Source organism: Elaeis guineensis, chromosome 6, assembly GCF_000442705.2.
Source record: "Elaeis guineensis isolate ETL-2024a chromosome 6, EG11, whole genome shotgun sequence".
NCBI classification, from domain to species: Eukaryota; Viridiplantae; Streptophyta; class Magnoliopsida; order Arecales; family Arecaceae; genus Elaeis; species Elaeis guineensis.
The window spans coordinates 120,573,188-120,601,115 of record NC_025998.2 but is presented as its reverse complement, the minus strand read 5'-3'; the positions used below and the strand labels follow the sequence as shown (position 1 = coordinate 120,601,115).

Sequence of the window (27,928 nt, the reverse complement as noted above, 5' to 3'; positions counted from 1 at the left end):
ACTGGCTTGCATTTAAATCCTTACTTTTAATTATGCTATGATTGCAATTAAAAGCAGACATTGCTCAATCAATAAAGCATGGATAATACTGGTTCGCATTAAAATCCTTATTTTTAAATATGCTATGATTGCATTTAAAAGTAGACATTGCTCAATCTGAATGGAGGCATAATGTGCATTTGCATGAGTTTCAGTATTAAAAAAAAAAAAAAAAAAAGGTTGGATACAGGTGCTAAAGAGAGGTCCTTTTTGAAGGTTAGGTACAAAAGAGGGGTCATGCAACAGTCTTCACCCAAGGAAGAGGTGCTACTGGGGAGCTTGGTTTCACAATTCAGTGGTTGAAAGCTTTGAAGGAATGAAATGAACCGCTCAGCATGGCCGGTCCTCCGGACCGATCCCGGTCCGGTGCACAAACCCTATTCATCGCGGTTCATGCGTCGTATCGCTTGGACGCTGCTTCACGTTTGCCCCCTCTTTGCGTGTAACGGCCAGAGAGGAAGGGCGTCCCTCTCGTCCTTCGGCTGCTAAAGGAAGGGCCGTAAGAACCCTTGAATTCGAAAGAGGAAGCCGAGAACCAAGCTGGAGAGACGCTCAGAGCTCTCACTCCCTCTCGCCTGCTCGCTCCCAGCGGCAAGGTAGAAGAAGAGAAGAATAAGAGGGAGAAAGGGGAGGGAGATGGGGAGGAAGGGGCAGAAGAAGGGGAAGGGAGGGGAGCAGCGGTCGAGCATCGTTACCGAGGCCACGCGCATTAGAATAGACAAAGTCCTCCAGGATTTTCGAGTGTCAGATGCCGAAGGTCCTGCTCTTCTCCTCTCGTAAAGGAAAAAACTCGATTGTTTGTTCTTGTTGCTTGAGTTTTTCTTACACTTGGCTGGATTTGCTATTAGGTTTGGAATCCAGCCAAGAAAGTGTGGCAAGCTTGGGCCTTTTGAGTTACTCAAATACTAGTTTCAGAGTATTTCTTTTTGTTTAGTTTTGATGGGGTTTTGGAGCTTTACGCATGCCGAGTTTATTTTTCTGGTTGACATTCTTGCTTGTAATTTGTTTAAAAAAAAAATCGTTTTCATTTTTTTTGGCTGTTAATGGAATGTTTCTTTGGCTGTGTGATAGATGTTTAATTGAGTATAGTCCATTTTTTTTGTTTCTTTCCCTGTTTTATTAGTTGCGTGATATTTTTCTGGATGCTGGTTTAGGGCTTGAATTAGGAAATCAGAACATTGGGTCATGTGGGCATTTGGCCTGTTATGGGTCAAATTGCGACGTTGAGGGGAGTAAGAAAAGCGAATTCCTTTTACTTAATGGAGGGAAAACAAGGATAGTGGTCATGATTTTTAACGAGGTGTATTTCACCTTATATGATAATATTTATGGATATGTGCTCGAGGATAACTTCATTTGTCGTTTGATATTTTTTAGTCATATAAATTGCTTAATGATTTTGTTATTATCAATAGAAGGTTTATGCACTGAGAGATTGAATCATGGGTATGCTAGTGTTTAGAATGTCATTGATATGATCCGGGACTTCTATTTCTAAACTTATTGTCCATTGACAAGTCTACAGTCGAAGAAGGTTTGAAAGTCTGGAAAACATCTAAATTGGTGGACTTCAGTGGATATGGGATCCAATGCGTGTGTTCAAATACCATCCTGAAGGGGGCGGCCGTCTTCTGTGTTTGGTGCTAATATCAAGACCTTTTTAGATATTTGGTTTGCAGAGACCATGGAGCAAGTGTGTTACGTTTTGCAACATGGATTGCTTCGGACATTTATCCATTGTTGACCAGTTCATCCTACCCAGTCGTCAGTGGAATGTCCCTCTCCTCCAACAGTGTTCTTGATAGGTGCTTGATGATACACATACAAACTCCACCATCAGTGTGCTCTGGATGGACCAATCTGGCCATGCTTAAAGAAACACAACATCAAAATCAAAGTGGTGTGGATGCGATCACCAAATAAGGTTTTGGAAGATGTTGTGGTTAGTCAGAGTTGATACAAGAGTAGATAATTTTTGTGGAAATGCTTCGTGGGGCAGGGTGGTCACCAACAATGGGATTCATCCATCATAATTGCAACTATCTTAGTTTGGACTGCTCCAGGTGCCACCTACATTCTGAGACTATTAGCCATATGATTTGGCATTGCTGGGGACCCTCTGTGCTTCTGGAGCAATCTTCATGCTTAGCTTCACCTCCCTAGTTGACCTCGTATTTCTACGAGCTTCCTCCAATATACTGACAGCAATAACCTCAGTAAATGAATTGTTTCAATATATCACACGGCAAATGTGACCACTGCTTGCTGGCCTGTATGGAAGCAACAATCTTCAGTGGTAAATTCAGACTCTAGAGATTAGATCTGAACATCTCATATCGAGCAGCCTTTTTTTTGCATGGGATCTACTCAAAGAATGCACTTCATGTCTGGTCTGTGCCTAGTGAATCTACATCTGGCATGAATTCAGTGATAAAGTTCAGCCGAGTTTGTTCAGAGTATCTGGTTTCTATCTCCAAGGGGCTATGCTTAAGTTTTATGTTATGGATCTTGGAATGCGGTCACCTACTTGGCTGCACTAGGGGGCATTATACGGGCTGAGAGAGAGGATCTTATAGGTGACATATGTTGCCTTTTTCCAAGCAGAGTTTTTTTACGAGGCTGAGGCAAAGTCCATATTCTGAACATTGGAGATAGCTCTTGCAAGCTGTTCACTTATCTATAGGTTGGAACTGCTCTGCCATGGCATGTAACACATATTTAGCTAATGTTTCAGCCATGTTGTTGTTGCTCAAGGATTTACAATGTTGTCTCTATACCTGAAGCTCATATCAAACTTGTGGGCTGGCTTACTGATGTGGCAAGACTAATATTCTGTTGTACTGAGTCTCGTCTTGTTCCCTTGACCCTGAAAGAGTTAATTAGGGAGTCTTTGTTATTTACTTCCAATGTTGTGGGGAAATGTAATGGTGACTTATTGCCAATAAAGGAAGGGGGATATCCTTATGCTGAGTGGTGTCAGCATGACATTAGCATCCATTCTCAATTGTCCTCATTTTGCTCTTGGATAAAGTAGGGTTAGAAGACCTTGTGCAATTGTGGAGTTGTTAACAGAGTAGGAGCTAAATCCTGTGTTGGTTGTCACCGGGATCCATGCCAGACTACCCTGTCTTCAACTGATTTAAAGTCAGCAAGGATTACTTATTTAAAAGATTTGGATAGATTTTTTTCTAGCTGTATGAGTCATAGGGTTGCAAATAATTTTTAGAAACTGCACTATATCATGTTGGTTTTGGGGAGCTAACTGAATTTTTAAGTTTTGAGGGCTCTCTTTAATTGCTTTTTCCTACTTTTGCTGCTGTATTACACCCTTTTAAATTGACAATGTGGCCGTGGGAGAAATAACTTTGTGCTGATTCTAACTTATCATGTAGTAAGATTTGTTAACATGAATTTGCTGTGATGGAGAGCTCAATCATCTGCTAAATAAATCATGTGAGAAAGCTGCAGAATTCATGTCTCAAGGGATTTAAGACTTGAAATCCAGTTTTCTGTGACTAGAGGATCTGATGCAATGGCATAGGCTGGGTTTTAGAAAATTTAGTTGTTGTTGAACTTGAGTGTTCGTATGGAGTGGCTGTAGTTTAGATATCATGTCCATATTTATATCCTTGTCATGTTGATTATTCCAATTCTAGGGATGGATAGATTCTGAGCATGTAACTTAGATACAAGATTCTTGAGCTTATTTGTATATGTTATGATATAATTGTTGTATCCTAGTTTTGGACTGAAGTGAGGTTGATGAATTCTTGGGATCATTTTAGTCTTTAGCTGGAACTGCATTGGTTTCTTTGAAGATGGATTGATCTGAATTTATTTACATAAACTGAGAATAATTGTGTGAGCACCACCTAACAGAATTACCTAGGCCAGACCCTTGGGGAGCACTTCCCAAGATTTAAACCTAGAATGTTCATCCATGTAAAGGAGTGTTGTAACCACTGGGGTATAGCCTGGTTTAAATCAAGTAGAAACATTGAGTTGTTGGGACATTTATGATGGATAGCAGGATACAAAACCAATCGCTTTCTTATTTCTTTCTTGTCTTCTTAGCTTGAGTTTGATTAGAGATATTCCTTTTTATCCCTTCCCTGCTTTTGTTTCATGTGTGGATCAATGTTCTAAGTCCTTTCTCTATTGACAATTTAATAAAGATTTTGTTTCATGTGTTTATCAATATTCTAAGTCCTCTTCTTTATTGCAAATTTTTATAAAGATTTATCATTCTATCACATTTAGCATGAATTTACTTTCACCTCTTGACACACACCAACACTACTAGTTTTGCTTAGACCATTACCATGAATATCTGTGTGTGCATATGCATCATAATGCTTAAGTTGCTGTGTTTACACACCATGGATGGAAATGAGCTTGGGTCGGGCTTTGGGCTTGGCCCGAGAGGAACCAGTAGGGATCAAGCTTGGATTATGAAGCCCAAATGAAATTTTGGACTGGCCCAAGCGGTGCTCGAAGCCGAATGCAGACCTTGACCCGACTTGACCCACCCTTAAGCCCATTTAATTACCCTAACCCATTACCTGTACTTTCCCCACTCCCATTCCATTCCACCTCCTAGGCTCCTCATTCTCTACCTGTTTTTGCTTCCCTCTCTCCTCGTTCCTCTTCTATCTTCCCTCACTCTCACATCCTCCTCATCCTCATTCTCACATCCTCCTCATCCTCATCCTCATCCATGCAATGATCGCTTGTTCCGACCAGGGCTAGGGCCTGCTCATGGATTAGGGGTGATGGTCGGTCAATGGGCAAGTTTTCTCCATTTTGCTAGGTGAAGGCTAGTGCCACTGCAAGGGGGTTGCTCATGGATAAAGGCATCCTCGGTTGCCTTGCTCCATTGCTTACTAGACCTAAGGCCCCTATTCATTGTTGTAGTTGGTGTGTTCATGGTTGAGTGCTGGTGGAATGGCAATGGCTACTTCAACTTCTCGAAGGCAAAGAAGTAGGAGATTGGTGCCACCATGGCCTCTATATTAGTTGACGGGGTAGAATCTAGGACAAAATTAGATTTTTTTTCTAGGGGAAAATTTGGGGTTTTTTAAAAGTTTCCACCACATGGGCTTGGGCTTGGTTTGGGTTGGGCCCATGGAGGCTCCAAGCCGGGCTTGGGTCAGGTTAGGTCTAACTTTTTGTGAATTTTTCAGGTATGGCCCCAGCTTCGAACCCAAAGTTTTTCTAGGCCTGGCTTGGGCTGTAGGAAAACCGAACCTGGCTTGGCTCAATTCAAGCCCTAGCATATATCCATGGCCACATATGCATGTGCATCATAATGTTTCAGTTTATCAGGATTGCTCATTCTCTGTAGAGAGTTTAGCCTTTTACCTTGTATATAAGTCTCCTTTTTAAGTCCATATTTTAAATTGATGACTTACCTTGCATGTATTATATATACCTTGTATTGCAGTCTACACCTTCGAACCGGGTTTGTCAAAACATGAACGAGCTGCAATTCATGAAATGTGCAGAAAAATGGGTATGGTGTCAAAAAGTTCTGGGTGAGTATTATAGTACTTTTGCCAATCACTTCTAAATGGAAGATGTAATACACAATCACACTTTTGTGCAGTAAAATATTTTGTTTATTTCTGCAAAATGCATTACATGGGTTATACCAGCATCTTTCCTTTCATTGACAGACTTATATAAAATTAGTGATGAAACACTTTTCTTTATTCCCTATTTTCCCTAAGTTTAACTGCCTGCTAAATTTTGACCTTCATGCAAATGTGTTGGAAATCCTTGCATAATTTGCACTCCTTCCATCTGGCCAATGATTAAATTTAGAAAAATTCAAATTTAAGTACTTTTATCTTAAAAATTGTAGCCTTAATTCCGGAAGGAGTCCATTTCATTTTACTTTATTATCTGTGGTGTACGCACACATAGAAACAAGTAATCACATACATGCAAGATAATCCTTAAGTCTGGGACATTCCTAGCTTTGATGTTCGATGTATAGGTGGTATAAGATCCTCAGACTAGTTTATATCTTCCCACCATATATTGTAACATATAAATTGAGTAAAGCTTAGAAGATTCTACTCATCTTTAGAGAGTGCACGATGATAAGACAATCTTTGAGAGCACAATTTATAACCTTAAATATGTTGGAGAAAGCCAAATCCAGCCTAAAGTTGCAAGGAAGTCCATAATCGTTGACGGATCATGTCCTTGATTTGGCTGTATGTCTTGTAATATGTGCTTGATTTATGGATGGAATTTTTGATATTTAACCTTCCATCCTCTCCTCTTTCTTTCCAAATGTAGGGTGCCCAAGATGGCTGTTTCATGGTTGCATGAACTGTTTGGGACTTTGGAACCATTAGGGCCTGCTTGGATGCATGAACAGAAATGACTATGGAATTAAGAAAAAGGAACACATTGATGCTGCAATAGGATCCCAAGGAAATTGTTTCTCTGGAATTTTTTAATGTTTTCTGTTTGAATGCATAAGAAGTAATTACCATAAACTAGCATATAATACCATTATATTTGGCCAAAAGAAAAAAGAAAAAAAAATCCTCCAAGTGAAGAAGAATTAACATAAAAAGAAAGGAAGGAAAAGAATGTCAGAAACACTCTTTTAGAGCTTTGTTAGTTTTGTTTGGTTTGTTGGAGTCCTTATAGATAAGAGGCTACTCTAGAATGTTGTAAACATCAAATATGTCTGGAGAAGAAGTGTTTTCCTGTCATGTTTTAATTTTGAAGCTACTAAAGGAAGTCCAGTAGTTTATTTTTGGCAACTTTTGTTCAAAAACATGACATCGGAGGTGGTATTTTGATGGCTGTTTCGAAAGATGTGAAACATGATATCTAATGTTCAGGACTATTATGATTTTGATGTAGAAACTTGAATGACTAATTTTATAATGCTTGTATTGTTTTCATAGACTTATGGTATTTATTTCTAATGCATTTATTGAGTTTTTCATAAATTAGCACCTACTTTCTTTGGGTAAGCGCCTCTTTGGTGCCTAGCGCCTCAAGCGATATAAGCGTCCTATCTCCTTAAGGATGCCTTTTGCTTTTGACAATCTTGATGTATGCATTTATATGTGGATATACATCCACATGCATAATCACATATATTTATATATGTATGTATGTGCATACATAAAAAACTTCAAGTTCATACCAATCATGTAGGCGTTTCACCTTTTCTTTTATGAGGGTCACCACCTGTGACAGCAGGTGGTTGGAAAACTAGGTAATTCAACAACTTTCAATTAAAAAAAAAAAAAACCTATGCGGTTGACAACAAGTACAGCAGTGCATCATCTACAAGTTGCTTTACACATGCAACCTGATTGAAGCTTAAGGCCAGCCTTTGATATAGGCTCACTTTAATCAGTCACAACTTTTTAACAGCCACTAGCTCTCTCGCTTTGCTTGCCTGTCATGCATATCTCTATCAGTCTTGATGCAATTTTTTGATGACCTTTCCTTCTTACTGCTTAAATCTTGCTGGAACATAAGCTACTTATGTAAACACAAGTATTGTAATATTTTTTAGATGTTAAGTTTAAAAGTCATAGCTTGTGCATCCATTTGAAAATAACCCATGTGTTCTCTTTGTATGCAAATTGGCATTCTGATTTTACAGATGAAGGGATGATAGCTTTGCATGTACCATCTCTTGAATTCTGTAATTAGACTTTTATTGGGGAAGATTGCTGATAAAACTTTAATTTGACTTAACCAATATCAATTTTTGATAGGTATGGAGAACGTAGATGCCTTTCGGTTTACAAAAACAGAAAGAAACAGGGAGCTGTTAAGAATGAAGATGAGACTGTTACTTGCTTGAAATTTTCAGAAGAAACAAAAAATGTTTTACAGGACTTATTTACATGTTTTCCTCCTGATGATGGAGAGCTGAGTGAAAAAGCACTCAGGAATTCAAGTGAAAAGGGTGGTAAACGACCATGGAAGCAGGGTACTAGCTTTTGCAAACCATCGATAAACAAGTCTGAAATTGCAAAGAAGGTGGATCTGCTTGCATCTAAAATAAGTGATTCTGCACAGCTGAGAAAGGTTTTCCTCTTTTGCTAAATTTAATTGCATATTCCAAATTCTTCTTCTGCTTCATGCTCAAGAAATGTATTGTTAGGCAGCTTACCAAAGTTTGATTTGACAAATTATGAATGAATATATATGCAGATTATGGAAGACAGAGCTAAACTTCCAATTGCATCCTTCAAGGATGTCATCACATCAACATTGGAAACTGATCAGGTCCCTCAATGCTTGTTGCGTCTATGTTCTCTTTTATATGAAGTTCAGCCTTGAATGCCAAAACCTCTCAGATTAATTATGGCACCAATTTAACGTAGTTTTTGTGGGTTGCATTGATTAGGCTTCATATTTTTTTCCTCTCAGGCAATATGACAACAAAAAGTTAGGTAACCTGTAGCAAATTTTAGCAAATGTTTGGATATGATGTAATTGTCTTGTATGAATAAATCCTGAAGCAATAATGTTCCTTAAATAAGCACTTTTTTGTTTTACCCAAAAAAAAAGATGCACATGCCTTAAACTAGATTTCATAATACTGTATCAAATAAATTCACTAAATTGTACATCTGCATCAATAACTAATGGATATTTGCATTTGGAAGATCTACTGTAAGATCCATATCTGCCATATTTTGCATGGACTCCATTATGCTTTGACATGTACTTTTGGGAAATGAAGGAAATGAAAATGGATGTTCAAATTTGGGTGATATACGCATGGTTTTCTGTCAACACAAGTATTCTGTACCCCCATTTGATCATTCCATTTTCTTTACCTGCCAAGCATCCAGACAGAATGTTATGGAGTTGTGAGCCGTTTACCTTTTTGTGAAACTATCATGTTATCCCATGCGAACACAATAAAGAAAAAGAAGTTCTGTGCCTATCATGTGCTTAAAACTCTCTGGTCTGCTGACATAAAGCAAGAAAGGTTTAAGCCAAAGAAAAGAAAAGAAAGGAAAGAACCCTTCCCTGTACGAAATTTGCTGGTGTCTTCTTAAATGAAAAAAGAAAAGAAAATATGTGGGCTTAACAGGGAGAAAGTTTCTCACTTTACACCACATAAAATTATCTTGGAATTCTGATTTGAGCCTCAGGGCTCATCTAGGATGTCTGATGACAATCTTAGGAGAATTTCTGTATATCTAGATGAACACAAAGGGCTTAATTTCCTAATTTTTCAAATCTCATATAGCCCTAATTAGATTCTTTCTTGGAGGTTTAAATTTTAAACCATGCTAAATTTTTATAGAAAAGGATCTTGGCATTGTTGGACTACTGAGAGTCTGAAAGGGCAACTCTCTTTGGGATTTCTAAGATTATATGCACAATAAGAGCCTCGTATCTTTCAAAATTCAAATTTATGGTGATCTGTTCATCATACCAAAACTTAAGCTTGTCTATATTAAGAACATAATACAACAAATTAATTTTGGATATTTTCACAAACTAAAATCTTTTAAAATTTATCCTATAACTAAAAATCTTTAGTAGCCATGTCTATCTGCATGTGCATTATAACTAGTGTACTTAATGCTTAGAAAAGTGCAAGTACGTAACATAGAATATACATTTATGCATGCTTTCACTAGCTTATGTAGCAATAGAGATGGATAAGCCATTAAGGCATTAATATAAAGGAGCATTGCAATTACCAAAAGGTGGATAATTCAGTAGATAAGCATGACATTAATGAATCAGACTTCAATAAATTCATGATGATGCTGTTTCACAATTCTATTTACCCAGTGACTTTATTGAGCATTTTTTTAACATTTTTGTAACCTGATGTTGTACCTAAAAAAAAAAAAAAAATCAAAATTTAGATATACAAGGACTGAATATGTGAACTTTGTATAATAGCTGATGACAAAACTTTTTTCTTTTGTTTTCAAATACCAGGTTATGCTGATATCTGGTGAGACTGGTTGCGGTAAAACTACTCAGGTTGCCTGTTATTTGCTTTGTCTTCTTTCTGATACATTTATTATCCTGCATAGGAAACCAGTGCAGAAAATTGTTTCTTGTTACATCACTTGTTTTTTTTTTTTTCATGCATACCTGCATTTCAGTGATGTGCGGATTTTATCCCTCCCCCCTCTATTGCTACAGTGTCCTAATGTATGAGTTTTGTTGGCATTGTTTGAGACCACTTAGTTCTCCACTGCGCTGGATTTTCAATCTTGAATCTTTAAATGGCTAGCCATGAAATATAATGACATTCACATGACTGACAACCCTGATGGACGAAAATTAGATATTTCTCTTTCTCAAGGAGTAGCATGGTTTGTATCTCATGTTAACCAACAGGTTTTGGAGTATAAGTTACTGTTACCCTTGGTGATACATTATCATCACCGTCATCTTATTCTTAGTTAGATGCTGGATATTGGATGGTGAATGCGAGATCCATATTATTTTGGAAGAAGGGTCCTGTTGGAGGGCTGTCATGTTAATTATCTACTAATTCAAAATGTGAAGAATTTATCCTATTAAAGCAGTTATAGTACATGCATGACTCTGAGTTTTGGTTAATGTTCTAGCTTTATCATTATTAGAGAATCTTAAACTGTAACCTGGAAAATGTATAGATAATTCTTGTGTCAATGTTTTATGTATCGGACTGTAGTGGGCATATTGCAGGGAACCAGTATAGTTCAGGGAATTGATAAGGTATGATACCAACACATCGTATAGGTGATGTGCCGATTTAGCATCATTACCATGAATCTATATGGTGGCAATACCATACTGTGTTGTATCATATCACTAAGATACTTGTTCCAGACCAGGTATCAAGATGTAAAACCTTGGTTTGTATCATTTCATAATGAACAATCCTACCTGCAAAATAGTCATCAGCATTGCTTTGACACACATTAAAAATAAATAAAGTGTCTTACTGGAAAGAAAACCCTGGTCTTAAGCATTTCATTGTTTGACAGGATCGTCATCTTCGGTCAAATACTCCTTAAACTTGAATTGGTCACGTGCACTTCCATGTGATGGATTACTGATAAAAACTAGAGTTCTCAACACAAGCATTTGTGGTATCTTGAGAGCCTGAGCCTCTTCCAATGCTTAATTGGATTTTAGTAATAGTGGAATGAGATTTGATGTTACTCTAGTTATAGAGGTGATGTTTGTGCCACTGAAGATGATTGGCTGCAGAACCTAGAATTCTGAAATCTGAAATAAAATTTTAACCCTCATAATTTAGTAAATTTTATCATGAAGAATTTTAAGCAGTGCCTATGCTACAAAAGTGAAGAAATTCCAATGCTTCTTTTTTTTTTTTTTTCCATACTTGAGTATTGTGTTCCCTTGATTTTTTTTGTTTGAATTTTTAAAACATGATGAAGGTTTTCTCTCTTTCAAAGATATACCTGAAATTTTAGCAACATAAGCAATGTACTAATGAGATAACTAAGCAATCCCAAACTAGTTAAGGTCGGCTTCATAAATATTTTTCCTCTATGCTGCTTGGTTTTGGGGTCATACCGATGTTAAGATATCAAATCCTTCCTTATTGCTTCATCCCTTATAATTTTCGGTTTAGTTTTACCCCTCATCAAAGTACACTATCTCAGTATTGAATCCCATACCGATACCAATCTATTACTATGTCGGTATGCCAGGCATACCGACACTTGGTACGCCCCTTATCTGGCATACCGACACTTGGTACACCCCTTATACCACGTATCAACTGGCATACCGACACTTGGTACGCCCCTTATATCATATATCAGTTTGATACTGGTACGGTACGGTCGCTATGCATCAATATCGACCAGTACAGCATCCTTGCCCTTCATCATTTCTTCTACGTGTATCAAATTACTCCATATTTTTTGCATCCCTCGGCCTCATTATAGATGTCCAAACCATTTGAATGATGTACTAGTGAGATATATCGCAAATATTCCACCCATCATGTTAGGTTCCCATTTAAAATCTCTCTCTCTCTCGGGGTATCCTTAAAGATTACCTTCTTCAGTGTTAAGTTTTAAATGATGAGGATCGAAGAATGAAAAGCTAGAAGATGGTGTTAATGAGAGATATTTGCTTTTATTTGAATATCTTGGTGCATGCTATATTGATATTTTCACTGTGACATAAAATATATTGAATCTAGTATTGACATAAAAATCTTTGAACCTTTCATGTGCTTATTCAGGGTTTCTGTCACTTATGGATGTGCCTGAAACATCTTAGCTTATTATAAATTGGTTCTTAGTATCATAGATGTTTTATCTATGATTGTAGTAACTTGTTATCTATGATGAGTACCAAATATGCTAAAATATACCTAAAGTATTAATGGATCTTTTGCTTTTTGGTTATTGCATGGATGTGCCTTTAAGTGTCCCATGCAAAGTGATGACTGTAGTTCCTTTCTGACATTGTGTTCCTGCAAGGCTGAGTAATTTATCTCCAACAATATTCAGGTCCCTCAATATATCTTGGATCATATGTGGGGAAAAGGCGAGGCATGTAAAATTGTATGCACACAACCCAGGCGCATATCAGCCATTTCAGGTGCTTTCAGCTCACCGTCTTGTTTTCACAATAATTCTCTTTTACGTGTTGATTAGTGAATTTTGTGCTTAACTTTGGTTATTGGGTGTACAGTTGCTGAGAGGATTGCTTATGAAAGAGGGGAAACTGTTGGAGAAAATGTTGGTTATAAGGTAATTGATTTTACTTAAATATATCTTCAAACGACTAAGTTCATGACCGGTATGCTTGTTTATGTCCTTATCAAAAGAGGTCTCTAGAACAAGTTTCCAGTTTTTAGTTTATCTATTGCATGGGATACTCATCCACAAACATTCTTGGAACTCATCCAGGTGATGAAAGTTTTATCTATTTTAAAAGATAAAGACAGTAAGTAACCTGCATCAAGTAAGATGAGTTACGAGTTGATGAACATAATGGTGCCAAGTTATGTGGTACATTTATCACATTAAAGTGTATGGTAAAAAGTCAAATATAATGATTAGATAGCAATTTTACTTGGCCAAAGGTAATGTTATATAGCAAATCCAGACTGCTTTATCAACTTGTCAGCTAAACAGCAAGGAGCACAAGGATCCCCATTATCACATCACATTCAACAGAAAGCTTTATTAGGAAGTGTAGGGACTCAAGGATCCCTGTCTGTAGGGTTTAATGTTCAAAAGTGGCTCAAGGACAAGCTAGATGGAAGAAAGTAGTGTAGATGGATTGAATCAGAAGAGGGAAAATGAAAGAGAGGAATGACACCAGGCTGCTTTACGCAGTACGCGCATCTATATAGTGGATAAGGTTCTGATTTATAATGTATGAACTATGTAATTAAGTCTAAGAGCATTAACAACTAACCTATAATCATCTTGCACCCATAGTGATGTAGATTATCATCCAAAAAAAAAAAAAAAAAATCAACATGAAGTTGTAGTTGAGTGCGCATTACTGAATTACAATCACCTGCTTCTGCTTAAGCAGCATAATCATATGCCTCTTGATTCTAAAAGTTGCCACGAGTTCTATGGAGTAATGTAGAAACTGAAGCTCAGCTTTTTAAATTGACACAGTAGGTACTCCTTGATTCAGCATAAGGTACTCCTTCATTAAGTATAAGGTACTGTCACAACTAAGAATGTATTTTATATACCCAAGGTTTGAGGACCTGGTTCTTCCTGGTCTGTCCCCAGATTGCACTGATGAGGAACCACCTCCTGGGACAGGTCCAGGATGTCGGGACCTAGAAAAGCAGGCATCCTGGTTGGTACCGGTCTGTACCAGCTGATAGCTAACATCTCCTGTATCAACTACTGGGCTCCATAAACTATTTTAAATCAAGAGCATGTCATTTTCTATCAGGTGCTAATGGCTAACAACTTCTGTATCAACTACCATGAATTTTAAGCATTGGCACGAGACATGTAAAATGCACTTTGTTTTTGTATTCCTCACTGTTGTATCGCCCTTATGATTGTGAAACTTCTTTTCTTTAACTCATACTAATGCTTCTTGATGGCTTCGCTGATATGATCTAGTTGGTTACTCAAATATCTAAGAATCAGTATTTTTGCATCCTGTCTTTTGTCTTGATTGGATTTTTCTTTTAAAAGTGGTGCCTAGCATGTAATTTTAGTTACATTTCATTATCTCAAGACTCATATAGAATGATTATTTTACAACAGCATGCATATGCAGTTTATAAATACTCAAAGGTTCAATATTTGTTTCCAAACTTTCAGATACGTCTGGAGTCTAAAGGTGGGAAAAACTCATCAATAATGTTCTGCACTAATGGAGTTCTTTTGAGATTATTGATTAGCAGAGGTGCAAATTCATCCAAGGCAGAAACAGGAAACAGGTCATTGGAGGATAGTATCATGGGAATAACCCACATTATTGTGGTAAGTTTTATATCTATTTCTCATGAAATTATGAAATCTGTTTCTTATGAAGCTGCTTGGATATTTGATGTTATCTGGGTAAGGATTAGAGCAAGTCTGATTTAGATTGATCAGATTTACTGGAACTTAATGGGGGAAATCTATTTCTTTTATAATATGCAAACAAAAATTAATTGGTTTCAAAGAAGACCTTCTGTTTCACCAAGTCTTGATGTTTAAATAAAACTGTCATTTTATCCTTTTGTGATAATAAAACAGAGAATTAGTGATAGTAATGATCTATACCTGCTTTAAGTTGTTTCCCTGCAACCTAGTAGATTCCTGTTTATAGCTTCGCAATAGCAGGGTGAGGCCCATTTGAAACAAGTTTTGATATCATCTTTATAATTGCTGTACCCTCTTCTTTTCTTTTGTGGGTGCCACTGTAGCAGGAAACACAAAAGCTCTATAATTTCTAGTGACAGCCACACAGAACTTAACCCCAGTTGATTCATGTTTGCTTGGGTTCATGTGGTGGGTGTGGATGTGTGTCTGTGTCTGTGTGGGAGCGAGCGAGAGAGCACCTTACCATGAGTATATGGTAGATGAGTCAAATACTTATTTTGTTACTGATGATGTATCCTTTTTATACACTTTGGTTTTGATGATTTATCCTTTTTATATACTTTGTAAAAAGGTTAGCCGGCCTAGTACCGGAGGGCGTACTAACTGGTGACCAGTTTGACATGGTATGGGTCCATACATGCCATTCCCGGGCAGATTGAAACAGGAAGAGTTGGAGAGTTAGGGGGATAGGGAGAAGGAGAGAGGAAAACAGAGAGATAGAGGGAGAGAGAGCTAGAGAGAGGGGGCTCAAAATCCCTCATTAGTCATTGTCATAGGGGGAGGGAGGGGGGGGGTTGAGCCGAGGGAAACTGTAATCCTAACTCTAGTAGGATGAGAGAGGGGTGGGGAGACACTCGTCGGTAACACTTGGAGGGGAGGGAGGGGGAGGGTGAGCAATGTCGAGTGGTAGTGAGTGCAGGGGGAGGGGGCTACGATTGTCGAGCATTGTGGGAGGGGGGCTCTCGAAAGGGCTTTGGGGTGGGGGAGGTTGGGGGGTGGGGGGGGGGAGGGTCATCTAAAAACCAAGCTGATTGGGCTTTTAATCGAGCCAAGGAGGTTTAATTAAATTGGAGCTGGTTTGGCCTATTTACCAAGCCGATAGGGCGAATCTTCCTAGTTTGTTGTTGGTTCGGTATGCCTCAAGCTAGACGGTCTGGGGCAGTACAACCAACCATACTTTGTAATTTATTCTGTACATATGCTTCAATTTGGTGGTGTTTGACTTGTTTGTAGAAGTCCTTGGAACATCTGTGCAATAGCTTGTTGCTCTCATGATGTATATATGATTGAAAAGATACCGTGGGAAGTCTCACTTGACAATAATAACATTAGAGAGTTAAAAGTAGACTTCCTTTTTGAACAGAGACATGTCCTTTAGGAAGACATGAGCACCTTTGTGAGCTGTTTTTCCAGAAAATGGGAGTGCAGTTATCAATCCCCAATTCTATTTGGTGGAGATGGTTGCACAACTGCATGCAGATACAAACAGAGCATTGATATATAATTTTGCATTTGTGAAGCAGTAGTGTTCATATTAACAGTAGTAGATCTGAATTCGTTTTGTAACTTTGAAGTTAAAGAAAAAAAAGTTCATTATCAAGCCTGTTCCCGCTAATCCAGAGTCCTTGGAGGGGTGAACTAGACTGACCTAACCACTGGCATCTTTTTGTCGAAGCCTAGGACTTGAACCTGTGCCACTGCACTTTTAGCCCAAGTCTTTACCATTGCACCGATCAATGGTCCCTATATTTTATAATTTGGAAGTAGTCATATTATTATAAAATCCTTTTTTTCTTGCAAATATCGTGCATTTATTGTTTTCCTTTGTTATCTCATTTTGCAATATTCTTTGACCATGGCTGATCTCTTCCTTCTTATTCTTTCTCTCCTTTTCTTTTTCCCCTCCAGGATGAAATTCATGAAAGGGACAGGTTTTCTGATTTTATGCTGGCAATTCTCAGGTACTTGAAAAATGACCATTTTATTTGGCATCAAGTTACTTCAAAGATACAAGTATCTTTGTCAGATTTTTGTCTATAGTTAATATCATGTGTAATATAGATTTAACATTATCATGTAGAAATTTTAGAAGTTCTGAGGTTTAGTTGGTCCTTTATAGTAATAAAAGGGCATATCATCACATAAATTAATAGGGTTTGACAAATACACTACTTTTTAAGATAGATGCATGTCCCTCTCCGTCCTTTTTCCTATTTTGTGTTTTTGCATTTTCAATGTTATAAGACTGTGATAAACACTAAGATAGGGCTGAAATCGGATCGGATATGGATTAGATACTAGCGTATCTATATCCATATTTGTTTGGTTTGACGAATACAAATACGGATATGGATGTTAGTTGGATGCAAAAAATTATTTTCATATTTCTTTTAAACAGATATGGATACAAATCAGATATAGGAAGTATGGATATAAATATGGATATAAATTATATAATTAAACTTTATGACTATAGAATCAAAGATATTATTGAGTGGATGATAAATTAATTTAATATTATGTTAATGTGGTAATAAAAATTCATGAGTACTACATAAAATTAATTATGATTATAAATAGAATAGAATATCTAGATACGGATCGCATTATTATCTATCCATATCCATGTCCATTTTCATTGATGGATATGGATACCCATGTGGATATTAGTTTGATGCTTAAATTCCTATTTATATATGGATAGGTTCAGATACGAAAATGGATGCTGACAGATATTATTTGATCCACTTTCATCCCTACAGCATGGTCTAGTCTAGGGAGAGTTCATCTGTTAGGTAAGAATTCCTTACCTAGGAATTTGCTGAGCTCATTCCAAAGTCTGGATGACAAATTTAAGTACCCCTAGGATGGCTGTACCATCATGGCAACCTTTTGGATTGCTATCCAAAAAATGTATGGGCGATGTTTTTCTTTTTATAATTATGATAAAAGTCTATTTAATCCACCTATTTTCTGATCATTGAATTCCCATTGACAAAAACTTGGGCCATTAATCCTTACTATTCAATACAGTCTGGGAGGGTGATTTATGGAACTATGATCTGCTAGGCACTATGAATGGTCCATTTGGCCTTAATAGACCATTTGGCCATTAAAAACTTGTACGCATTCAAACACCATGCATGGTCCATTTGGCCTTAATGTCACTATGAATGTTAATGTTTATCTTTTTAAGCATCACGATATACTATATTGTGTACCTATTCTTTGATCTGCTAGGCACTTCTTTACCACAAAGGTTGGAAAACTTGTCTCAATTTTGGTTCCGACTGGGCCGAATGAATTCTGGTTTTAATGATTCTGTACCCATTATTTGATCTGCTCAGTGCTTCTTTAACTCGAAGGTTGGAGAACTTGTTCCAATTTTGGTTCAGACCGGGCCAAATGTGTTCTGGTTTTAACGAGTCTGGTGGTTTCATTTTCAATTTTGGCAGTTTGGTTGATTTTTTTTTTTTAAAAAATCTGTTGATATGAGGAAAAGTCAAGAAAATAAATAAGATATGTTTGAATACATTATATTGTTTCAGACCTTTGAATGCATCATTTTGATGGTTTCATACCAAGACAGTCAAACATTACTATTTCAGATAGATAATAAAATATATCATTTTAAGCTTTGATGACAATCTAATATATGAAAGTCTAGGCAGTAAGATTTGAGCACAAAAATAGCCAAACCTATGTCAATTTTTCTCCTCTGAAATCTCTTTGGAACATAATACTGCAATGCTTCCCAGTCTTCTCAAGACCTGCAAAATCTAAGTTTAATATAGAGAAAATGCTTTATAGATTGAAAGAAATGAAGAATGACAAAAAATGGCAGAGATAACATATTATGAAGAATTTGACCTCGTAATTTCGTTTCAGTCAACTTCAATTGATCAGTTTCTGGCAAAACCCAAATGCATTGGTTTTGGTTCCGCAGTTTCTCGTGGAACTTCAAAGCATGGTTATCACCATCTTATATTTATCAATTCGAGTATATAGATGCAAGAAATGGCAGTATTTTCAAATTTCTGGATAACAAAAATACTTATTCCCTAACTTCTTTCAATGCCATGTGGGCTTTTTTGCAGAGACCTCTTGCCTTCATACCCTCATCTACGAATGGTGAGCACAATTTTTCTCTATATCTTAATTCTCTAACCAGATAAGCTCATTGCATAATGTAATTATAATTATTCTTGTAAAGATAAATGTCTTCAATATGTAGCATTGATAAACGACCTGTGCCATAGGTACTCATGAGTGCTACTATTGATGCTGAACGATTTTCAAAGTATTTCAATGGATGCCCCATTATTCAGGTCCCGGGGTTCACATATCCTGTAAGAATCTGTGATGTGCCTTGCAACTATCTATTCAAGCTTGAAGCTATATAGTAGTCTGTTGTGATCTTATATTGCCTTTGCTTCAGGTCAAAACTTTCTATTTGGAGGATGTGCTTTCTGTCTTAAAATCTGCAGATGATAATCATCTGAATCCTGTGGCCATAAGTGGTGTGGAGGAAGGTACTCCATTGACAGAAGACTACAAAAATGCCCTAGATGAATCGATCAATCTAGCTTTAGCAAATGATGAATTTGACCCCCTGTTAGAGCTAATTTCTACCGAGCAAACACCAAAAGTCTACAATTACCAGCATTCGTTGACTGGTGCATCACCATTGATGGTGTTTGCCGGGAAAGGTAGAGTAGGAGATGTATGCATGCTCCTGTCATTTGGTGCTGACTGCTCTTTGTGTGCCAATGATGGAAGCACTGCACTGGATTGGGCTCAGCAAGAAAATCATCTCCATGTCTGTGAAATTATTAAAAAACACATGGAGAAAGCTATATCTAAGTCAGCAGAGGAGGAGGAGCTACTGAGCGAATACCTAGCAAGCATTAACCCAGAGCACATTGACACTGTACTAATAGAGAGGTTATTGAGAAAAATTTGTACTGATTCCAAGGAAGGAGCTATCCTAGTTTTTCTTCCAGGATGGGATGACATAAATCAAACCAGAGAGAGATTGCTTGCATCTCCATTTTTTCGAGATCCATCAAAGATTGTGATACTCTCTCTCCACTCTATGATTCCGTCTGCAGAGCAGAAGAAAGTTTTCAAATGTCCACCTGCTGGAGTTCGTAAAATAATCCTCTCAACTAACATTGCAGAGACTGCTGTTACCATTGATGATGTTGTATATGTCATAGACAGTGGTCGGATGAAAGAGAAAAGTTATGACCCTTATAACAATGTATCTACTCTGCAATCTTCTTGGGTTTCAAAAGCTAGTGCAAGGCAGCGTGAGGGACGTGCTGGTCGTTGTCAGCCAGGAACTTGTTACCATCTGTACTCGAGAACACGTGCAGCATCTCTGCCAGAGTACCAAGTTCCCGAAATAAAGCGGATGCCAATTGAGGAACTTTGTTTGCAGGCAAGTTTTATTTCATTTTTCCTCTTCCATTTATGATTTATATAAAGTGACTTGGTTATATCTTTTCTCCTGGCAGGTCAAGTTGCTTGATCCCGATTGTAGAATAGTAGACTTTTTGCAGAGAACTTTGGACCCTCCAGTTCCAGAAACTATCCATAATGCAATCATTGTTCTTCAAGACATTGGTGCCTTAACGGATGATGAAAAGCTTACAGATCTCGGAGAAAAGCTTGGTTCCCTCCCTGTTCATCCATCAACTAGCAAGATGCTATTATTTGCTATCTTAATGAATTGCCTAGAACCTGCATTAACACTAGCATGTGCAGCAGATTACAGGGAGCCCTTTATTCTGCCAATGGCTCCAGATGAGAGGAAGAGAGCTGCGGTGGCCAAACTTGAGTTGGCTTCCTTGTACGGTGGGTATAGTGATCAGCTTGCTGTAGTTGCAGCATTTGATTGTTGGAAGTGTGCAAAAGACAGAGGTCAAGAATCTCAGTTCTGCTCCAAGTATTTTGTCTCTTCGAACACCATGAATATGTTGTCTAGCATGCGGAAGCAGCTTCAGAGCGAACTGGCAAAAAATGGTTTTATACCTTCAGATATATCCAGTTGTAGTTTAAATGCTCGAGATCCAGGTATCCTGCGGGCTGTCCTCATGGCTGGTACTTATCCAATGGTGGGAAGATTGCTCCCCCGTCGTAAGAATGGTGGTAAAAGAGCTATTGTGGAGACAGCTAGTGGTGCCAAAGTCCGCTTGCATCCACATTCTTCCAACTTCAACTTATCGTTTAGTAAATCTGCTGGTAGCCCACTTATAATTTATGATGAGATTACCCGTGGAGATGGAGGGATGTACATAAAAAACTGTTCTCTGGTTGGGCCATACCCATTGTTATTACTTGCAATGGAGATGGTTGTTGCTCCTGCAAATGATGATGATGAAAGTGATGAAGATGAAGAATCTTCCAGTGGTGAGGAAGATGAGATGGAGACGAACACATCTTCTGGACAGCATGGAGAGGAGATCATGTCTTCTCCTGATAACATTGTATCAGTCATTGCTGACAGATGGCTAAGATTTGAGTCAGCTGCACTTGATGTTGCTCAGATTTACTGCTTACGAGAACGGCTATCTGCTGCTATCTTATTCAAAGTAAGATTTCACTCATCTGTCAATAACATTGCATTGGCTAGGATGCAAGTATCTAATAGTTTGCCCTTTCTTTGCTTGATGCTAATATCTTTGAACTTTTAGATTTTTGACGGGCTAAAGTGAAGGTTAGAGAAATCCTGCTAAAATCCTTTCACTTTTTTTTTTAGTGAATTATAAAATGTTTTCTTTAATTTGCAAAGTTCAGAATGTATTTTTAGGTCCTGTTGCATTGAGACCCACCTTTCCATGAATCGCTATGAAAATAATTATGGCAATTTATCCTGAATAATTGTACTTTGGAAGTGTGAATTGGATGATGCCCTAATGGTCATACCCCTCCTTCATGGAGGATGTTCCCTATCTTATTTTACTTTTTGGATGGTATAGTTTGGTTTGAACTACTTTGTAACATTTGTCACGTTGTATGAAGCTGACAATCAATGAAGTCATATGGCACCAAGTTCTTAAGGAGCACGTGACCTTTCCATTGTACTAATGACTTGTATGCTTTGATGAATTCAATTTGTGTGTATATTGGTACAATATTCTTGTCCTTTCTATGTGTAGTTCTCTAAAATTACACACTTATTTTTCCCCCTTTGGTTGAATCCTTACTGAAGGTACACTTTTGCAGGTCAAATATCCACAGGAAGTTCTACCTCCTGCACTTGGAGCATCCATGTACGCCATTGCTTGTATTCTTTCATATGATGGATTGCCGAGTATGGTGCCTGTTGACGAATCGATGGAACCCCAAACATCAAAGGCAAATGCTACAGACATGAAGCAGGAAAGAAGAGCAATTGGCTATGTTTCTCCTGGCAAGTTCCTTAGATTTTTGGCATCAGATCAAGCCCAAAATAAATCTAATTTCCACAAGATGAGGGAACCAATGCATGGTAGTGCCATCTTGACATACTCTGCACCGCATACCCTGGTTGACAGGTTCCAACAACAAAGAACTCCCTTAAATGGGCACGGTTCAGGTGGTTCCGGACCAAGGATCCGGTCTTTCAAACGGCAGCGTGAAAATGGGTGCCGGTGAGAAGGAAGTGATAGCTCTTAAGCCCATGTTTAATCATTTTCTAGTATATTGGCTTGATGCGTAGTCCCCTTTGAGGGATCCACACGATGTAAAATTGGACAAGTCTTTCCAAGGCTTTGCAATGGATTATTCCGCTATATCTGATGCATCTCCTTGTTATCTTCTGAGGTACAGCAGGACTTAATTCAGCATCAACGGTTGAAGGAAAATGGTTATGTTAAATGCTTTAAGTTGTTAAGGAGAATGCATGCCGCAACATAAGCGATTGCCCTGGACATTGGTTCACCATTGTTATGCTCTATAGCAATTGGCTTGCACCTATGTGGCCTGTATCCTACTGATCTGGTGTTTTTGATTGCATTGGTTAAGAACGTTTTGTGGCAGCATGCTAAAGGTCTTGCATTGTGAAGTTGGTTGAGCTTTCCACCTTATTTAAGAAAGTGCTGGGATCTCTAACACTAATCAATTTGTTGATGCAGTGCCATAATCTACATCTTTGCAAGGTTTGCTATCAAATATGGAGCCTTTGAGCATGTTGCAAAGGGATGAACAAAGAACTGAAACAAGAAGGAACAGCAGAAAGAGGAACATGGCAATTGTTGATTTCAGCTGGACCAATTTCATTGAAAAAAAAAAAGGAGAAATACTTGTAAAATAATATATACTTATTCTTGCTTCCTTAGTCTAGTTTTTTATGAAGTGTTTCTCCTCTCTAGGTGATTTTTAATATTGGTATTTATGAACCTAGAAATTCTTTGGCTAAACCTTGATTTAGACATGTCCATAATTTAGAAATTTTTTAAATACAATCACATTGAAAATTGTTCCAAAGAAAATGTTTTCATTTGGAATCATCTGCACTCCTCTCAAATTATGAACCTTGTGTTTATAGGATGCTCCAGCCTTACAGAAATGTCTGGTCAGTGCTTTACATAAGCAGGTGGTGTGCGCATGGATGCAAGAACATGGTATGGGCATTGTAAGAAACCAGGAAACATGGAAGCTTGAAGTTGCTCATGTAGTAGACATTTGTACGTTGGGCAACTTCCAAGAAAGAAAGGAAGCTGCTCAAGTTCTGCGGCCTCCTTTTGGAAGGTATTCAGATTGCAGTCACCTTGCACTTATTGAGATAGATATATCAACTCCAAATCCCATTTTATCCTTACTTGTGTGTTAATATATTGCATATGGCATCTAGGCATCCAAGCATGCTCGAGCAATGCAAATAAGAGTCTTTGTGCACCGCATGCGATGCAATAAAAGTAAGGGGGAGTGCATCATCCAACCACATGATCAAATTATGATTTTATATATACAGAAAGTCATAATTTTTTTCAGAAATTATAAAGAAAAATTTTTGTGATAAAAAATTTATGAAATTTTTAAATGGTCAAAATATCTCTCCTTTCTATATGATATCTTGTGATCAGATTATGAATAAAAAGTCATAATTTGATCGTAGGATGTCATAATATGGATATAGGATGTTATAATTTTTTTTAGAAGAGGAGTATTTTTATCGTTCAAAATTTTAAATGAAAAAAGATAACTGCAGATATTAAATGCGCGTTGGAAAGTGATAGTTACATGATCCAATCAGACGGGGTGGTGTATTTTTTATATTTTTTTTACACCGCATGTGGTATACAAAAAATTAAATAAAGATCGATAATGAAGATTGAATGAGTATGTGCATCTTTGTGCCATTCATCAATCCATCCAGAAAAAATAGAGTAGAAAAACTTATGTCTACAGATTATATTATGAAATATTCAAATTTCTCTTTGGTTACAATTTTAAGAATAGTTTTTGAATTATTTTTTTATTTATAAAAAACATAAAATGAGTCATCAATGATTTTTTTTTTTTCTTTTGCTAGAAGTAGCTTATGACAGCTCTTCCTTAGAATAATTATGCCTGGTATAAATAAATTTGCATGGTATAAGCATTCTCTACTTGTGACTGTTTTCTAATTGTTTGGCAGAGACTTATACCAAGTCTTGTACCAAATGCTAATCGTAGCCACCTTGATACAGCCCCAATATATTAATGTCTTGACAAATCTTAGCCAGTAAAAGGTAGATGGACGGCTGTGACAGAATATCATTAAAAACCCCTCGCTAACCCGAACCTTTTTGTTGCGTGGTGGACGATGAAGGAGTGGATGGAGGAGAGAGAGCGGTAAAGAGAGCAGACAGATGGAGAAGCAATACCGGCCGTTGATCGTGGCGATGAAGGGTCACCCTGGAACTGGGAAGTCCACCGTCGCACGTGACGTCGCCGCCGCCCTCCGCTGCCCTCTCCTCGACAAGGACGACGTCCGCGACTGCACCCTCCCCGTCCAGCAATCTCTTGCCGCCGCCGCCTCCTCCGTCGGCGGCGCCGCCGCGTTGTTGAACGATCTCTCCTATTCGGTGCTGTGGCGGATGGCCGAGACCCAGCTCCGCCTCGGCCTCACCGTCGTCATCGATTCCCCCCTCTCCCGCCGGGCCCACCTCGACCGCCTCCTCGACCTGGCCCGCCGCGCCGGAGCCAGCGTCGTCATCGTCGAGTGCCGGCCGTCCGATGAGGCCGAGTGGCGCCGACGTCTTGAGTCGAGGGGCGCCGCCGCGTCGGCGGAGGACGGCGGCTGGCACAAGCCCACCAGCTGGGCGGAGCTCCAGAGGCTAGTGGAGGGGTACGGCGGCTGCACGGATTTTGATGTCGGCGAGGTGCCGAGGCTCGTCGTCGACACCACCTTGGCGGCCGCCGGTGCGGAGGTCTCGGCGGCGGTTGTGGAGTTTATTCGGTCTAATGCTGATGGATAAACACGGAGATTTTTTTTCTGTCTTTTGGTTTTAATCTTTGGAGTGGATGTGAGGTGACCCGATAATACTTGGTCTTTTTCCTTTGTATGTTTCTTGTTATCCATTATTAAATAAAAAATTATATATATATATATATATATATAAATATATAAAAGTCTCATCTGTCATGTCGTAACTCTCATATGAACATACGTGCACAAAAAACCGACATAATAATACGGCACGAACGAAGCGAAGAATGGAGGAGTCATCGCATTGATCGATGGCGGAGGAGAGGTGGCGATAGATGATAGGCTCGAGTTAGCATTTGCAGTCGAGGAGCTAGTCGCGATGATCACTAGTGGAGTTGTGAAAGAGAGCGTCGATCTGAAAAAAGTTTGGATGAATCGAGCGGCGTCTCGAAATCCTAGCATCGACGATGCAGCGGGGGTAGTTGAGGCAATGGGAGTGCTCGATGATTGCATCGATGTGAGAGAGAGTGGAGTGGATGCAAATCGGACGAGATTGAGCTTGCGGCCCTTTCGGCTGACCTGATTGGACAGAAGAGATGAGGGTGGGCAATGGATCGACGGTGGATCGAATGGAAGAGATGAGGATGGGCAGTCGCCCTCTGCCACCGTAGGCTGCCTTCCTGGCAGATCCCCACTATTGGCTTCAAGGACTCCTCCAACTCCGATTCTCCCTTTGGCATCACCAGCTACAAGACCATGTTCACATCCAAGAAAGCCTCCACCTTTGAGGTTGATGCGGCGGCCCAGCGGGCGGGGAAGTAGGATTTGATCGATCAAATAGAAGCTCTTGAATTTACCACCATGAACAAGTACCATCAACAGAGAGATCAGTATGAGTAGAACAATACGTTCTTTTAAGGACTTTATTATCTCCTTCTACTACCATCGCCTATCGACGAAGGAGCATTAGGGGAGAAATTATCGAAGCACTGGAGGGGAGGTGAGGGTCGTAGCCTAGATAGTTGTCATCGTCATCGAAGGGGCAAGTCGTGGAGGTAGGGGGCGAGTGGGCGAGTCTACGTCTGTCTTGAATGAATCAGCAAAGGCATCAGACATCATGCTCTCTCTCTCTCTCTCTCTCTCTCTCTCTCTCTCTCATTCTCTACTTCTCAATCGAAGTCCATCTTCTCCCCTTCTTTGTCTTCTTCGTATACGTAGGAGCACGCACTTGCTCTTTTGCATGCATGCCTTGCCTCTTCTTTCGCCAGTCAGAAGAATGCCCCGATGACTTAAAGTTTAGGCACTCAGCTCATGGGTGGGATGGAGACCATTGTCAATGTTAGACAGGGTGTGCTATGCCACACCGGAGTACAATAATACATTAATTCGAGCTAACATGTATTATGCGCATGCCTTAAGATAAGTGTGGAATGAAAAATAAAAAATAAAAATGAGACTTAAAAGCCTCAATTTTTTTTGGACATATTTTCAAGAAATATAAATCAAAGTATACATCTTTGCTTCAAAAGAATTTCTATCTTTTTTCTTTTTTGTTTGAAGTGAAAATTGTAGTTGATCTTTTATTTTCAAAAATGCCTTCAAAATTATTTTATTTATTTATCAAAAAAAGGCCCATCTTAAATGCTAAAAAATAATTTAATTAATATTAATTTAAATATTATTTTATTAATACTTATTCTATTAATGTCATCTTTCAAAATAGGTCCATCTTAAATGCTAAGAAATAATTTTGATTAATGATGACTTAAATACTATTCTATTAATGCCTATTCCATTCATGCATTATTGTTTGGCTAGCCCAATAATCTATCCTAATCCTCATATTCTCAGGCTTTATATTAATTACTGACTGTTAAGATTTTAATCTAGTTGATTCTTGATAAATTAAGAGCATTAATTATTGTTTTCCTTTTAAAGTTATTATGCTTGGAGCACAGGACTATCCTTCTTAATGATGATGTTTAGCAATTTAATGTAGACTTATTTTTTTGGTAGAAAGTTAATGTAGACTTAACCTTGATCCATGTATACATTGTACACAGAATTAATTCTTATTTATAAAGTTTAAAAAGCTTAAAATCATAAATTTATCCATTTTTAATTATAAAAATATTCATTTTAAGAACATGGATAAATCTAATATATCTAATATATATACAAATATTAAAATGAAGATTTTGTGTTGATAAGCTCTTCTTTTATCATTTGTATAGGCTATGCTTTCATTAGTATAAATAATTATTTTCAAAAAAAAGTAAGTGCTTATAATCATGATAGTTTTTCATAAAATGATCATAATAGTTTGACAGTTTTTCTTTTGATTTTGTAATATAGCATGCCCTCATTTATTGGCTCTATATAGATGAATATAAAATAGAAAGAAGAGTAATATTAGCCTAAATAGTATTTCATTCATTTTAAAGTCATAAATAGCATAAATATTTTTTTCTACAACGATCTCTGACATTCTTAGAACTTCCTAGGAAAAAAAATGGGCCAAATCTCTCTATCTATCATATGTATATATATATATAGCATTTATTTATATGTAAATTTTTTTTTAGATGGAAAAAAATTCAAGGGGGCATATATATGTTGGGTGGATGTCTGGCTAGTACACCACCTTCCAAGATCTTTTCAGTACCACGCGATGCAGCAGGAAGAAAGAAGAAACAAAACAAAAAAAAAACAATCAAAATACGTGGATCAGCCACAAAAGAGCTCGTCTCCACGGGGCATGCAAACTTCACTATGAAAAAAAAAATTTTACAAGAGGAGACCTCACCCTCAACCCTTGTACACCCAATTCTCTCTCACTAGAAGTTTCCCTCACAAAAGCTCTCTCTCTCTTGGAAGACCCTCCTGAACCCCTGAAGTGCCTGGCGACCGCTGTCCAGGA

General features: G+C 38.1%; 2 protein-coding genes and 1 long non-coding RNA gene across 5 annotated transcripts; 2 read left to right on the top strand and 1 right to left on the bottom strand.

Moving 5' to 3' along the window:
- The first annotated feature begins 454 nt into the window (after positions 1-454).
- LOC105034944 (DExH-box ATP-dependent RNA helicase DExH6) lies at positions 455-22,564 on the top strand. Of its 2 annotated transcripts, XM_073259671.1 has the most exons (15): positions 455-796; positions 5,483-5,573; positions 7,797-8,112; positions 8,239-8,313; positions 9,997-10,041; positions 12,546-12,636; positions 12,730-12,788; positions 14,343-14,504; positions 16,518-16,570; positions 18,707-18,740; positions 18,869-18,958; positions 19,048-20,052; positions 20,129-21,205; positions 21,840-22,246; positions 22,425-22,564. In XM_073259671.1, the coding sequence occupies exons 1-15, from the start codon at positions 676-678 to the stop codon at positions 22,432-22,434; spliced, it is 3,636 nt and encodes a 1,211-aa protein (XP_073115772.1). In that variant the 5' UTR covers positions 455-675; the 3' UTR covers positions 22,435-22,564. The 2 variants fall into 2 exon arrangements, with proteins under 2 accessions (XP_073115772.1, XP_019702707.1); XM_019847148.3 differs by lacking the exon at positions 22,425-22,564 and having other exon boundaries at positions 21,840-22,387.
- LOC140858588 (uncharacterized) lies at positions 18,219-24,600 on the bottom strand. Its single transcript, XR_012142179.1, has 2 exons — positions 24,464-24,600; positions 18,219-18,379 (listed from the first exon to the last, which is right to left on the bottom strand). It is a non-coding gene; the product is annotated as an uncharacterized lncRNA (long non-coding RNA).
- On the top strand, positions 22,454-25,190 carry LOC105034943 (uncharacterized). Of its 2 annotated transcripts, XM_073259672.1 has the most exons (4): positions 22,454-22,644; positions 22,730-22,899; positions 23,143-23,345; positions 24,409-25,190. In XM_073259672.1, the coding sequence occupies exons 2-4, from the start codon at positions 22,768-22,770 to the stop codon at positions 25,055-25,057; spliced, it is 984 nt and encodes a 327-aa protein (XP_073115773.1). In that variant the 5' UTR covers positions 22,454-22,644; positions 22,730-22,767; the 3' UTR covers positions 25,058-25,190. The 2 variants fall into 2 exon arrangements, with proteins under 2 accessions (XP_073115773.1, XP_073115774.1); XM_073259673.1 differs by lacking the exons at positions 22,454-22,644; positions 22,730-22,899 and having other exon boundaries at positions 23,206-23,345; positions 24,235-25,190.
- The last annotated feature ends 2,738 nt before the right edge of the window (positions 25,191-27,928 follow it).

Excerpts from the sequence above, each read along its gene's own strand:
- LOC105034944 (XM_073259671.1), top strand. The coding sequence starts at position 676 with ATGGGGAGGAAGGGGCAGAAGAAGGGGAAGGGAGGGGAGCAGCGGTCG. Across the intron at positions 5,574-7,796 it reads ATGGTGTCAAAAAGTTCTGG|GTATGGAGAACGTAGATGCC; the intron begins GTGAGTATTATA and ends AATTTTTGATAG. Across the intron at positions 8,314-9,996 it reads CAACATTGGAAACTGATCAG|GTTATGCTGATATCTGGTGA; the intron begins GTCCCTCAATGC and ends TTCAAATACCAG.
- LOC105034943 (XM_073259672.1), top strand. The coding sequence starts at position 22,768 with ATGGAGCCTTTGAGCATGTTGCAAAGGGATGAACAAAGAACTGAAACA. Across the intron at positions 22,900-23,142 it reads AAAAAAAAGGAGAAATACTT|GATGCTCCAGCCTTACAGAA; the intron begins GTAAAATAATAT and ends TTGTGTTTATAG. Across the intron at positions 23,346-24,408 it reads CTGCGGCCTCCTTTTGGAAG|GAGTGGATGGAGGAGAGAGA; the intron begins GTATTCAGATTG and ends TGGACGATGAAG.